The 15,422-nt window shown below is 33.6% G+C and overlaps 1 protein-coding gene across 12 annotated transcripts in view; it reads left to right on the forward strand.

The window, feature by feature from the left end:
- LOC117103924 (synaptotagmin-like protein 4) overlaps positions 1–15,422 on the forward strand; it is a 49,684-nt gene that overhangs the window by 30,322 nt on the left and 3,940 nt on the right. For 7 of the 12 annotated variants that reach the window (XM_033244567.1, XM_033244570.1, XM_033244568.1 and 4 more), the window contains 5 exons: positions 9,178–9,227; positions 10,513–10,590; positions 11,117–11,371; positions 13,637–13,818; positions 14,538–14,802. In XM_033244567.1, coding sequence (XP_033100458.1) covers positions 9,178–9,227; positions 10,513–10,590; positions 11,117–11,371; positions 13,637–13,818; positions 14,538–14,802 — 830 coding nt within the window. Of the gene's footprint in view, positions 1–1,820; positions 4,806–6,905; positions 8,647–9,177; positions 9,228–10,512; positions 10,591–11,116; positions 11,372–13,636; positions 13,819–14,537; positions 14,803–15,422 lie in introns of those variants that run through there. The other 5 variants (XM_033244574.1, XM_033244575.1, XM_033244563.1 and 2 more) reach the window with 4 other exon arrangements.

Below are 15,422 nucleotides of genomic sequence, written 5' to 3' on the forward strand. Positions count from 1 at the left end.
TTAAGGTTATTTAACCCTGTATTATAGTTATATGAAATCCATGCAATATTGATATACCCTAATAAACATTCTATATTTAGTAGCATATTGAAAAATAATGTTATTATGTAATACTGTAAGCTATTTAAATCTAGATTAAAATAATATGCTATTTGAGTCTGGCTAGTGCATCTAATATAAATCCTTATAATTAGAGTATTTTAAATCAGTGACCTACTGTAAATATAAATTATATGAATTTATACTGTACAATTGAGGTAGATTTGTAGAGGCTTGTTTGTAGATTTTCTGTCAAATAGGTTGTGTCAAATATTCATACAACAGAGTCTTGTACTGTTGAACAATAGAAATAAGTAGATTAGTACATAGGGAAATTATTGTTTTGACCTAAATAGATTTTGCAGATGAGTAGACTTTAAATACTATTTTAGATATCATCACATTCTTTTGTGATAGCAACACTTTAGTTATTAGTAGTCATATTTTTGAACCAGGTGATAATAATTTTTAGGAATTAACTGTTTCATAGTGAGAATACAATAAAATTAAATAATTATTCTGTTAACTACAATAATTTAATATAGAGGAATTAGTATAAAGTAAATTGATATGAATTATTTTTTCTTTGATAAGAATCTTAATGTAAGGTAGTCTGATTTCTATTGTTGTCATGGAAATCTAATTTATGTGGCAGTCTGCTTCAATATTAGTTGCATATATTATGTTATTTTTTTCTCCTGTTCAATTCTTAGATGACGAATTTCATAATTTGAAAAGTGTTCGTTCAAAATCGTTTGGTCATCAGAAGAACAGTAGAAGACTGAACAAAACACTCTTCAAAATGTCTCATTTCCCTTCCTCCAAACCACCTACCTATTTATGTTCTCCCTCTAGACCATCACCTACCTCATTTTGCCCTACCTCTAAACCACAATCAGTTATACCAACATCCAAACCGCTATCAATTTCTCCCTCTGAATCATCATCATTAATGCCTACCTCCGAATTTCCAAATTTGAACCCCACCAAATTGCCATCATTTACTTCATCATCAAATAACGTAGTCTGTAGCAATGTATCATCTCTTTTGCCTAACACATCTAATCTTGCGGGGCACGGTAGAAGGTTAAATAACCATTTGGGCAAGCACTCTGCATCACTACCACGCTATACAACCAGTTTAGAATTCACGCCTTTTGTTCCTCACGAGGAAAATGTGTATGTTAGTGCTATCCACATTTTCCCCAAAAGCAAAGCTTCTGAGAGAACTGAAAGTATGGATGAAAGTCTTGGGTATGTGAGTGATGTTGACTCGCTTTCAGGGAATTCAGGGAAGGAATTGCCGATTGTTAGAAAAAACTTGGCAATTTATTCTACGTTGCATGACTCGGACTGTCAAATCGAAAGTAGAGCGGGAAGGTCAAAGGTGGATAGGTTGAAATTAATTCCTAAGCAAATGCCAGGGAATGATATAGTTAGCTCCGATATGATAGACAGATCTTGCATTTTGTACAGTACTTATGCTAAAGAACCAACTAGTGATATAAATGTTGGAAAAATGTCAAATGTCAACAATGATTTAAATTCTGGAATATTCAAAGACACTAATACAGTCAGAACTCAATTTGTTGGCTGTGAAATAGCGCCCTCAGGAGAGAACAGGTTGAGTCCATCAAAGGGCAGTGCATTTAATCATGTGACTGGCAACAAGTTCAAACATATTAAAAGTGACTTTACTGATGTACAATCCAGAAGAAATGATATGATGAATAGAAATTATACCGTCGATAATAGAAGTGAAAAATTCATTCCCATTTCAGCCCTCACACCGAGTGGTATCAACCCTTATGATGAGTCGCCGTACAGCGATAGTGAGGCATCCATTGAAATTGAAGACGTATTTCTGTCTGAAACTGCATCTAGTAGCAAGTCTTCAACTAAGCGAAGCTGCCGAGAACATTTAAAGGGTAAATTGACCCTCGACCTTAGTGGGGTCTACCGTGCGGATCAACCAAGATTCGGTGTTGGTCAAAAAGACTTGAGAGGTAAAAATCCTGAAAATTCAAAGGCAGCTGGTAGTAGTTTAAATAAACTGACCCAGAAAAGAAAAGCGCTTCAACAGAAAGTCGCAAATTTGAAATCAAGGTTATCATTAAGAAAAGAGCGCCCTGAAGCTGAATGCGATTCTGCGATTGATAATGATGATTTAAATCTTAATGATATCTCCTCCGATGAAGAGGAAGATCTCCTTGACTTGAAGTTAGATCCCGATATTAGGTGCGCATCACCAACATACAAGGAGGCCATGTTCGATGCGAAATTGAAAGCAAATCAAGCATTAGTCACGAATCTCATTGAACAATATTCAAATCCTTCGCTTAGCAGACCGTCGAGTATATGCTTCACTAACTCTGATGACAGTGAAGATTCGCGCGCAGAAGACGTCCGCGAATTTGAAGAAAATGAAATGAAATGTAATTCACCAGATTACTACGGTGAAAGCTCATCAGATGAAGATATTCCGGATATGAAAGATAATCGAAGGCATAGAAAATCAAGGTCAAAAGGTCAAGTTACACGCATGGTTGATTCTGGACACTTGACTGCTAGCCCGGAGTCCTTACTACTAGAAATGAAATCGAACCGATTTAAAGAAGTTAATTCGAAAGAGCACAAAGAGTCATCATCATCTGATTCAGATATAGAAGACGAGTACAAGTTGCAGCAACCGCTTATATTACACTATACGTTGAGAGCGGCGACTTCCGAAAGTGAACTCTCTGTTATTCTTGAACAAACGGAAGAGAGTGATGTTGAAGATAACTATCTGTCCTGAATGATAATTTATAACTATAAAATATATATAAATTATTGCATCAATGAATTAAAATTAGCTTTGAATCTTATGTAGATGACCAATTTCTTTTTTTTTTTTTGTGGAAGCTGTTATAAAAGTACACTTATACTCGGAATGTTTTGGCCTCTGGTCTCACGGTGCAATATAATTATTACAACTATGGAAGAAGATGGGTCTTCTAGACGGCTAGAAAATAACATAATTTGAATAGGAGAGGTATAGAGAATATCAGAATTTGCATAAGAAGAGGGTTAGAGAATAACAGAATTTGAACGTGAAGAGAGTTATAAATAGAATAACAGAATTTGAATTAGGATAGGGTTATAGAATAACGGATATACATGTATGAATGAATCCTGTGTAAGTATTCTGTTATAAATGCTTTCACGAAAATGGTACATTTTGTATCTACATACCTGTAGGTATAGATTAAAAGTAACTATAACATTGTACCTTTATGTTTAGGTGCTGTATTTAAGAAGAAGTTTTAAAATAATTTATTTTTATATGTATTTACTATAACTGTATGCTTGTCTTGTGATGGGATTGTCACTTTGAAGAGTGGTTAAGTTCACTATTTGGCATATCCGTTGCATTAGTGCCCTAAAAGTACTATGAATATATTTCCCTGCATGATTTTAATCAGTTATCCTAAATCTAATGATGCTGAAATATCTTGATAACTAGTACTATTATCAATGAGCCTTTAGATTAATTAGATTAATTATTGATATAAACTTGATCAGATTTTTTATAAGATTAATTGTGTAAAAAGAATATACATAATCTAAACTAGTTAATGATATCATAGATAATCAATAATTATTTATTAGAGGTTGAGAGCGAAGCTGTAGTTGGTGGTTAAGATACTTGCATTCTAAATTGAGGGTCCTAAGTTTAAATCCTGTAAAACAGGATTTTTTCCCCTCTAAACTGATTTAAAAAAAACAAAAAAAAAAAACAACTCTACTTCTTAAGCCTTGTAATGAAGTTATAATACATACAGGAGCCTGTAGGAAAACAGTACCATTCTGCAGAACAGGCATCTCAGTCAAAATAAAAAAAATGTATACAATCAAAATATGCTTGCCTTCGCTAATATCCAAAATTCAATAACTGAGAATACTTTTTTTTTTGTCTCAGCCCTATAATCTCAACTCACTGAGCTTCATAATGAAGAGTGTGTCCCAAGTTCAATTCCTGTAAAACAGGATTCTGTTTAATAACTGAGAACTGTTGATAACCAGGCGAGATCCAGTAGGGGGAACAGGGGCCCTGTTTTGCCACTAAATTTAAAATTTCAATGCATATCAATGTTTTATATTGAAATAATAGCGATACTCATTTATCTATTCTGACAGTGTTGTGCCCCCCCCCCCCCACCAATATTAGAAAATTCTGGATCCGCCCATGACATTAAAATGAGAATAATTTTTTTTTATCAGGCATGTAAACTCTGTTAATGTAATTTGTTAATCTGCCTTCTCGTAACATAAGTACTTGTATTGATCTCAAACAGAAGAAATTATATAGTGATTTCTATGAGACTAGTCTTAGGATAATTAATTTTTTTTATTATTATCAATGAACAATCAAATTATTATGGTGCATTTAAGGTATTAAGTAATGAAATAATATTTATTATGACTACCACTACTACTCCTTGGTATAGCTCATCATAATGAGATAATGCAGATTCACTTCCATATATTTAAAAACATAGCAAAACACTCGCTGTTAAATAAATTAAAGTAAAACATATATACTTCCAATCATAATAAATGATAAAAATTCCATTTTGTGGACCAGTTTATAAAATATTTCTAATTATAGTTTTACAATTTTTTTTTTTAAATTACCTATTTTTAGTTTTTAATTATTAAATGTGACATCAGTAAAATGAATCTGGTTTTATAATTACTGGACAAGTACCCTAACAATTACATGGATAAAAGCTAATAAATACATGAGACTTGCCCATATATGGATGTTATGACATAATTATGCTCATATATGGATGTGATATGATTTAACACACATACTGTAATGAATTCTAATTATAGTTTTACAATTTTTTATTCAAATTACCTATTTTTAGTTTTTTATTATTAAATGTGACATACAGTAAAATGAATCTGGTTTTATAATTACTGGACAAGTAAGTACCCTAACAATTACATGGAAAAAAGCTAATAAATACATGAGACTTGCCCATATATGGATGTTATGACATAATTGTGCTCATATATGGATGTGATATGATTTAACACACATAATGTGATGTAAAAAAATAGACAAATCTATCACACATTTTTAACACAAATATAGTGTGGACAGAATATTATTAGAGCTCAATACTGAAGTGGTAACTCCTAGTCTGTTACATCTAAAGTTGGTAGATATACATGGAATTGGTTAAAGATGTATTGTCCCCTGAAAATGACAATCAATCATAAAAAAAATTATTTTGAAATTAACTTGCTCATTTTGCAGTAACATACAGATTATTAACTTGAGTATAGAAATTATTGAATTTTAAAAATGTGTAGCATGATTTTTATACTGGATAATGATAATAAAAGTGATAAAACACATGCAGTGACTGGGAGTGTTTATATCATTTTTTGCAGTAAAGTTATAGGTAAACATTTTCTAAATGCATTCATTTCTATGTTCAAGTTAATCATTTTTATGTTACTTAAAATGAGCATGTTAATTTCAGAAATGATTTTTATGATTTCTTGGGTAATTTACATGGAATAATATGGTATTTTATTACCCACTGTATAACCTATTTGTAACAAATATTTATTTGTATATACTTATTTCATATGCATGGATATTAATAAAAGATATTAATCAGCTCATTTGTGACTACTGTATTTAGATATTTAACTGTTTTCTGTGTTTGACATACTTCCATATAAACTGTTTTGAATTTATTTTTTTGAAAAGACATGATGAAGCAATTTACAATACAAAAGACAATAATCACTCTGTGCACAGTATCTTATAATTATAAAAAGCTAACTTTAAAATGAAGTCTATAGATCTAAATCTGGATTGCCAAAACCACCAAAGAGATGGCTTATTTTGAATGAGGACTCATATCAGTAAATAATACATCAAATACTTTTAATTCCAAAAAATAAGACTACAGTATAAAATATATGTGCAACGTTGGCAAGGATGTTATTCAGGCATTTCTTTTTCATAATAGTAGAGTAGTGTGTATACAATTAACAAGCCGGAAAAATGTATTGATAATATAATCAGTGGGGGATAATACCTACTAAACCAAGAAACAATCTTACCCCTCTCCATATCCCTTAACGGAAATTACAAATTTTCACCCAAAACCTCAGGGGGTGTTATTAAGTATATCAATTCATAGTACATGCTTTTAAATTCTAATCTCTTGCCTGTGACTTGGTTCCAAGCACATCTGGCAGTCCTAACTGAAGAACATGATGCTACCTACTTTGCTTCGGCAAGTTTGTTGTCTTATGAAAGAATGATATTTAATTTAGAATATTGTAATAGGGCCTAGGCATTAGGTTAAGCTAAAAGTAAAGTATGTGGTGGTAGGCCCATCTAAGCTACTGACACTACTCTAGGCCTACCTGTGATGATGTGGAACACGCTTCTTTTAACTTATAACAATTCTGCTCACATTTAAGTCTGTTCAGTTAACGATATATTACCTTAATTTATTATGTATTTTTAATCATGATGTGAATAGTCACAAATTGATGTGATTAGTTGAGTATATTGTATATGGTTTTTTTTTATAAAAATGGTTGATATCAATATTGTCAAAATCGGTTGTTCTGTATTGGTTGGTTCAGTTGTATTTGAATTATACATTGTTGGCATCTGTTGATTGGTTTATATGTTCTAGTAATGTGAAGTTTAGTTTAGTGTGTATCCTGTTTCTGAATGTATCCACATCCCTTACTTTGATGTTCCATCTGTGATTCCTCTGTCTGTGCCAAAGTATCCAGCTGTCTTCAATATACTTGCTAATCAATAAATATTGATAATATAGATGGCTGAGGATTCTTCTGATTGGCTGAAAGAGCACTCACATGAAAATCTTGATGTTCCTGCAGAAGAAAGTTCCACCTTGGAAGATTCTGGTGATATAGCACCTGAAGATGATAATTTGACACCAGATGATCATTATGAAGATCCATCAGATGATCCTATGTTGGAGGATGATCTTCCTCCACTGCCTCCTCCAATGCCACCTCCTGTTCCTTCATCTCATTCTCCAGAACTGAAGGAACCAATTATTATTGACAATGACGACTCTGAATTTAAGTCTGATTTTTCTACACCATTAATATCACCCTTTAAATCTATAGCTAAAACATTAAGTTTCTTGCCAAGCTTCTTACGTCCAAGAGAAGAGTCAACTCCTCCTGAGTCATCTCCGCCTGATGGTCCTTCATCACATGATTTGGAACTTCAACTGGAATCAAACGGTCTTGAAAATGAACCAGATAGTTCCTCAGAAATTAATTATGAATTAAAAGAAGAAGTAGATTTGAGTGAGCAAAATAATGTAGAGGATTATTATAAAGGGGATGAAGAACCATATCTAGAAGATAATGGTTATGAACCAGAATACATCCATGACACTCCAGAACCTGATGTCAGTGATTCAGAAGTGGGTCCTCCCGAAATGATCACTCGCTCAAAATCTGTTACATTTGCAGAGGATGTTGAGTCGATCGATAACAAAAGTGAGCCTTCTACACAGATATTTTCGTTGTTTCGCAGATTCTCTGACTCACTAAAACCAATGCTGTCTCCCACAGAAAATGAACCCCAAATTATTCCTGAACCAGAAGAAGTTGTAGAATCAAATTCCACCGACATGGTAGTGGAGGATGATGAGTGGCAAAGCCATCATCATATTTTAAAAGAAGATGAAATTGAAATTTATGAGACCGATATTGATCCCAGTGAAGTTCCAATGAATGAGTCTCCAGAGGTGGAGGAAGCATTAGATACTGAAAATGGTGATCAGGTTTACTTACAAAATAACAACTCTGAAACATTAGACACTTTAGATTCTTTCGGTGTAGAAACTTACGATGAGCCCTCAGAAAATGTAGATATGCTTAACTCGGATGACCCTGGGACAATTGAGGGAAACGATATTCTGGTCTCTGAGGTTGATGAAAGCCAGCCATCACCAACCCCAGGGAGCATTCCCTTCTCCTTAGGTGTATTCTCTGGTTTTCGTAGGCCTAGTTCAAATGAGGCAAATGATACTCAAAATACTGAGGCCAATGAAAGAAAAGAGCCATTTCCTTCCACAGGGAGTATTCCATTTTCCTTGGGTGTGTTCTCTGGGTTTCGTAGGCCTAGTTCAAGTGAAGCAAATAATACTAATACTGAGGCTAATGGAACAACCCAGGAACCATCACCAACCGCAGGGAGTATTCCCTTCTCCTTAGGTATGTTTTCTGGGTTTCGTAAGCCTGAGGCTAATGATAATAATAATAATAATACCCAAGAGGCCAATGAAAACCAGGAGTCACCTTCCACAGGAAATGCTTCCTTTTCCCTTGGTGTTTTCTCTGGGTTTCGCAGACCTCTTTCGAATGAGGGAAAAGATATTTCCGAAGCCAATGGAACCGAGGAATCTCCTTCCACAGGGAATGCACCCTTTTCCTTTGGGTTTTCTGCGTTGCGTGACGTGGTTCCCGTCATTCCTTTGCCATCATTTCCTAATTCCGAAACCTTGGACGAGGAAGTTGTGGAGGAGACAGAAAGAGGTACTTTTTTGCACCCATTACCATGCATGTTCTTTTCTTCATGGTAGTTGTAGATTTCATTCCTTTCAATTCTTACAGATCCAAGATATATTTTTAATTTATATCAGTATTTACAGTATTTGTGTAAATGCAATTTAATCATTTCTTAATATGTTTTTACGCATTATTTCTTTCTTCAATCATCGTTTTGATTTGAGCATGTTGTGTAAAATAGTCACTTGTAAAGTAAATATTTCCTGTGGCTGCATGCAAATTATTAATACATTTGGTGGAATTGATTGAATATTAATTTCCATTCATTCCAATATCTTTGTGTATGGATGTTTGTGGAGGCAGTGAATGTGGGATGTGTGTCTGATGACATACACAGTGAGGTGAGGTTGGTTTTGTGTATGCATGTGTAAATCCTGTAGGCCTTTGTATTTCTTGGACATTTGTTTTTATAATAGCTTATATTATTGCTAGTAATTGTGAAAAACACATGATCCATAATAATGTCATTGGCTTTTGGTCACATTTCTTTCCTTTTAGTTTCTGGTGAGCAGGAAGCAATAGTAATTCCAGATGTTTCTGTGCAAGAGGTGGGTAATTATGTAATCATAATACATTCATTTATTTATATAACTATTATCATTTACTGTATTTCATCTGTTCTGCAAAATATTAAAAATTATGTCTGTATTATATCCTATATCTATAAACGCTATCTATATTATCATGTGTTATTAGCCCACTTTAAGCATGATAGTGTCAAATCACACCCACATTTGATGGGGTGTGAGTGGGATGGCAGATAACAGTTATTTGTTGCAATTTGATAGCATTGTCCATACAATAATGTATTTAATGTCTTAATTCTACTCTGTGTTTCTTTATTACTCTATGATTATTTTCATTTAAAATTGTATGTAGTATTATTTTTATACCTTAATAATTATAATAATAGTAATAGTGTAGTTTTATATAGCGCACATATCCATCTAATGTAAGATGCTCAGGGCGCTTGAATTGTGAACTAGGAACTCGACCAATGACTTCCTTCTCCCCTAAGGGTCCCGGTACCAGCAACTCTCGTCGTCCACCACAGGGGCTGTTCCAGTACACCGGGGTAACCCCCTACTCGTCTCAAAGGATGTACTGGGTTCTTTATAGCTGTCTCTTATCCACATCTAGATGTGTATAAGAGACAGGGATATATGTATTGATAATATAATCAGTGGGGGATAATACCTACTAAACCAAGAAACAATCTTACCCCTCTCCATATCCCTTAACGGAAATTACAAATTTTCACCCAAAACCTCAGGGGGTGTTGTACTGGGTTCTAACCCCCTACTCGTCTCGAAGGATGTACTGGGTTCTTTATAGTGCACACGAGCCATTGTATACACTGGGCCTACGGTTTATAGTCCTTATCCGAGAAGACTTGTTCTACCACCAGAACCATAGGCGAGCGTGCAGTTCGAACCAGCGCCGATATTATGGCTATAGCTTGCGGCGTCCCTGCTAACCGCTCGGCCATTCGACTCACCTTGTGGGTCACCTCACTGTGGGTTCCTATCATTTCCATCAAATGCTTAAATGTGTGTTAGTCACATAGAAAGACAATCAAGCACAATAATAACAATGAAATACAAAATAATTAAATAAAATATATACAAAATGAGGAAAATCACAAATGTGATTCATAAAGAAAAAACAGCAATTTCAAAGCTGTTAATATATGAGGGCGTAAAAAAAATCTTAAGCAATTTTTATATTTAGAATTTCTTCATTAATTTATATATTTTATATATTTGCTAATTAATAAATTCCTTTGAAGTTTAATGTGATTTTGATTAATATTTCCATTCTGTTTTTGGTCAGGTTCAAGAATCAGGTGAGACTGAACCCAGTACTGCTCCAGTTGTTTTGGGCGGTCTTGTTGCATCTGAAAAGTTTGGGGTATGTATTTCAGTTGAACTGTAATTATCTCTCAGTTAAAAATGCTCTTGTTCTTTTTAAAATTAATCTCTTCTTTTTTTATTTAATTCAGAGCAGAATTTAAATAATTTTTTTTTTATATTAGAAAATAGGAGTTTAGAGAAACATGGCAAAATATTTTGGACAGGTTTGGCCTGCAAATACATCTCTTAGTCTGTTGTGTCCACACTGGCACAAACCTGTGGTTTAGTCCATATATGGGTGTGATGTGCCTATATATGGATCACAGATAATTGTCACACAATGTATAGTGTGGATCATTATAGTTTATTCCTGGTTTATTAGTCAGTTCAAAGGCCTCTCTGCTATATTTTTACTCTATTTGTTTGTGTTGTTTTTATTTATGTTTTTTTTTTGTTTTTGTTTTTTGTTTACTATGATTTAATTTACAATAGCTGTTTGTTTTCTTATGTTTTATTTATGTTTGTTTTGTTTTTAAATATTTACCTGACTGTGTTGTTCAATATCATGGTTTAAACTACAATAGCAAGATGAAGAGCAGGTTTTAGAAAATATAGAAGACGAAACTGTTATCTTAACCACCACCACCAGTACTGACATTGATGTAGTCGTAGTTTCTGAGAATGAAACTGTACAAAGCGAAATTCCTGCTGAAATCACAGCGGAAATCCCACCTCAACTTGCCGCTGAACAACCAGAGCTTGGCACCGAGGAAAAGCTTTTCAAAAAACAGACGTCGTCCAGTGAAGTGCCTAAGCGATATTCTAAGGACCTGGAGAAGGTAGTACTGGATTTGATGTTGATCTTGAGGTCCAAAGGCTAGGCCTTGCTGAAATTAACAATCGGTAGCCACGTAACAGGGTACTTGGCAGCTTCATTGCACTTATACTCTAGAATCATTGGATTAATGGTGGTTTCTTGACTTTGCTTTGCTCACAACTCTCTCCTTTCACAGAATCTTGTAGATATGAGAATTTACATGCAAATTTGAAATAGGCTCTCTTAAAATTTCACTGTTAACCACTGTTTAGCATCTTTTTAAGGGGTCTAGAGGTATTATTAGAAGTTGTATGGTTTTTAGTATCTTGTTGGTATAAACTCTTGTATAAATAATTCCAACTATTTTTACTTCATATATTGGTTATTACCGCAGTACATTATTGTTAAAATGCATTCAAATTATTATCCTTAATCTTAGTTTTACAAATTGCCTTTTTCTAATTCTTATCTCAGTAGCTTTCAATCTTTAATTAATAATAAATTCAGACATTTTGAGTTATACATAAATGAAACAATGTAACACAGGCTACTTATGCAGTGAAAGCATCTCCTCATCCAAATATTCCACCCCCCCCCCACCAAATTCTGTAGCATTCGGTATTGCATTTATAATGTAATTATGGTGTAAGGTTATTTATGGTTGTAACCCCGACTACAAATTTAATGACAAAGAGTAATCTTTAATAAACCTGCATATTGGGTCACACATAGATAATGTACTAAAATCTGTAATATGAAAATACAACTCATATCTGTTATCTTAATGCGACGTGAGGTGCAAACACGGTGAACTTAATTTGTGGTGAAGGGTCAACCATATATATTTATATAATTATACTAGTGGCATTGCAACTAACTATTGTTTCTGAACTTGTGCCTGTCTCCTTTTATTCCAGTCTTCTTATCTATTTTTATATATATAAAAAAACATATATTCACTTTGATTTCAAGTAATTTTATTTTGCATGATGAGAAAATGCCAGAAGAAAGAAAACTATCATTATCAAAATCATCATCATTATTATTATTATCATTGTCATCTTAATCATCATCATCATCATCATCTTTATTTTCATCATCAGCATCATTGTCATCATCATTATCATTTTTATCATCTTCATCATGAGCATTATCATCATCATCATCTTCATCATCTTCATCTTCATCATCATCATGAACAGTATCATAATACTCCATTGTTGTTTCTAACTTCTCAACATCTCTTTCTCTTTGCCTACTGGTAACTCAACTTTGATGAATGTATAGCCAACCTTCAATGGTAAACTAGCTCTTTCCCTTTGTGGAAATCATCAACTTTATCTTGAACTTTACGGTAGATGTATATGATGTGCTATAATTAACATATATATTAGATTCATAGATCTTTGCTTCTGAACATGATTGCAGTCATTAATGAAAAGTAGTGTCAGAAATACTGTAGCCATTGCAATAATTAGTATCATTAAAGTAACTGACAATAATAGAGCTAATTAATCACTATTACAGAACCAATTATAGTACATTTTGGGTTATATTGTGATCATAGTTAAAAAGTAGAAATCTATACTGTACTGTTTATACAATGTGTTTTATGATCCAATAAGTTTATTATACTGTGGGTAGAGTGTGGAGGCATGTACAACAGCAGACAAGTGTTTGGTCTTGAACCTTGGCTGTGCACTCAAGCAAATCCATTGCTGATTGCATCCTGAGTACTTTGGTATACATCCACTTAGATGGCTTGAAAAAAGGAACTGGAAATCCATTGTCCTTCCACAGACAACCTGATGCTTAAAGGTGGTGATGAAGACAGTGGTCTTCACTCTCCTCCCACTAAAATGTATAAATATATAAATATGACTATGGAAGTTAAATAAGTCCTTGCATTTTGGCATTGCTATTAGGAGGTTTTTTGTTTTATACATATATTTGTTCTGTGTATCAGATAGTGTATCATAACTAACACTAACTGTATAATAAACAGTTGATAAAACAGGTATGCAATCTAAAACTTACCTATTCACAAATTGATACATGAAATAAAGGTAAGTATCAAGGTGGCAGATTTACAGTTAGGTTTATTTCCAAATTTTGGCCTGATCCATCTTAATATTATTTTTGTTGTATTAGGCAATAAGTTAAATAAAAATTGTGCAAAATCTTATTAAGTATTGTAAGGATGATGATCAATTAAATTCACCTACAGATATGTTTCCATGTTGCATTATTAAACTTTTGCTGATTTTATTCATTCTTTGTGTTACAGGGAAGTTCAACCAGTTTAACAAGCTTATACAGTGCCGGTGGAGAGGCATATGGCAAAATTCCTATCACTGGGGATGTGCAGTTTGGCCTTTCATACAACCACAAGCTCATTCAGTTCTCCATTAACGTTGTCTCGTGCCAAGATCTTGCCCCCGTGGATACAAAGAAGAACAAGTCAGACCCGTAGGTGTTTTTCTTTAAATACACCACTTACGTATAATCTCTATGACCAACCTTTATTATTTTCACTTTATTGTTTGCTCACTGTAATAAGGCCAGACATACATTGATAGAGTACACGATGGGTCAGTCTAAAAGGATCGATTCAGACTGCCTTAACAATCAGCACAAAGCATGGCAGCACTATTACTAACACAAAGCACAATTGGATGGCCAATCATTTCCTGATGGACTTAGTCTTTTTAGTCCTCTGTTTTGATTACACAAAATGAATACACATGTATAGATTATGTTTTTTTTATTTTGTGAGCAATTTTATTTACATATACGGGCTTATATTTGAATATATCAACGGAATATGTAAAAGGCTTAAGATACCTAATATCTCTGTATTATACCATATATGAGACAATTGTGTAATGTGGCTTATAAATTGATTATTTGATTGAATTAGATTCATCTTAGTGATAATTTATTCAGAACTTCGTGGCTCAAAATCAAAATAATTGTTCATGCAATCATAAGAGGATATTAAACATTACTAACTATCAGTGTTGAGTAAATCCATCAGGTATTGACCTGCTGTTATGGTCTGTAAATAAGGAATGCCCTCTACCAAATTAGCTCATCAACATATCAAAAAAATATTTGAAATTGTTTGATGCACTACTATTACCTTTTAAAAAATAGGAGTGTCATTTGTGTTCATGGTTTTTCAACAGTTACGTGAAAATTTACCTCCTACCTGACAAGGGACGAAACGGAAAGAGAAAGACCAAAACGAAGAAAGGGACCATCAACCCACAGTTCAACGAGGTTCTCCGGTACAAGATCAAGGAAACAGAGCTTCGAACCCGCACGCTGAGCGTAGCTGTCTGGAACCATGACAAGCTTGGCCGCAACTTCTTCCTTGGGGAGGTGCTTTTGCCTCTCGATGACATCCAGTTTGATAATTACAACCCTAAGTGGCACCAGCTGTTACCAAAAGCAAGTCTTTCTTTACATTTAACGTGACACACACACACACACACACATAATTTACAAATCAGTAGGGGTATAGGGTATGGCCTTTATCAATATCACATATCTAATCACAAAGATGGAGGCTCTACTTTGCTTTTTTCTCTACTTTACATAATTATTCAATTAGGCATCTGGATTAATGCTATATTACATTTTTTTGTATTTATGTATTAATTTTATCTTGTTTTCTTTCATTTATATGAAAAATGTTTTTAAGAAGATACAAGTAAAGCTTGGTTTCCATACAATCACTATACGCTATCGCCGACAACTTTCGGTGATGCTGATTGGTCAATTAAATCGGGGAAACTTCCTGAGGACTGGTACGCAGTGCAACAATTGCACTGAAACACTGTAGCGACAGTGTAGCGATTTTAAGAAAACCAAGCTTTAAGGGATGTAATTTCATCATTAATATATACTAAAAGATATAATTCATCATAAATTTTGATAAAAACATGAAATTCATTTCCAGACACAGACCATATTAAAATGTTAATTACCATATATTTAAAATAAGGGTCACTTTACAATACTGTTAACCATACTTTCTGCTTTTTTCTCTTTCATTATCCTAAACCTCT

Source organism: Anneissia japonica, unplaced genomic scaffold, assembly GCF_011630105.1.
Source record: "Anneissia japonica isolate Jap-2015-1 unplaced genomic scaffold, ASM1163010v1 scaffold1810_len1271414_cov176, whole genome shotgun sequence".
Lineage (NCBI taxonomy): Eukaryota > Metazoa > Echinodermata > Crinoidea > Comatulida > Comatulidae > Anneissia > Anneissia japonica.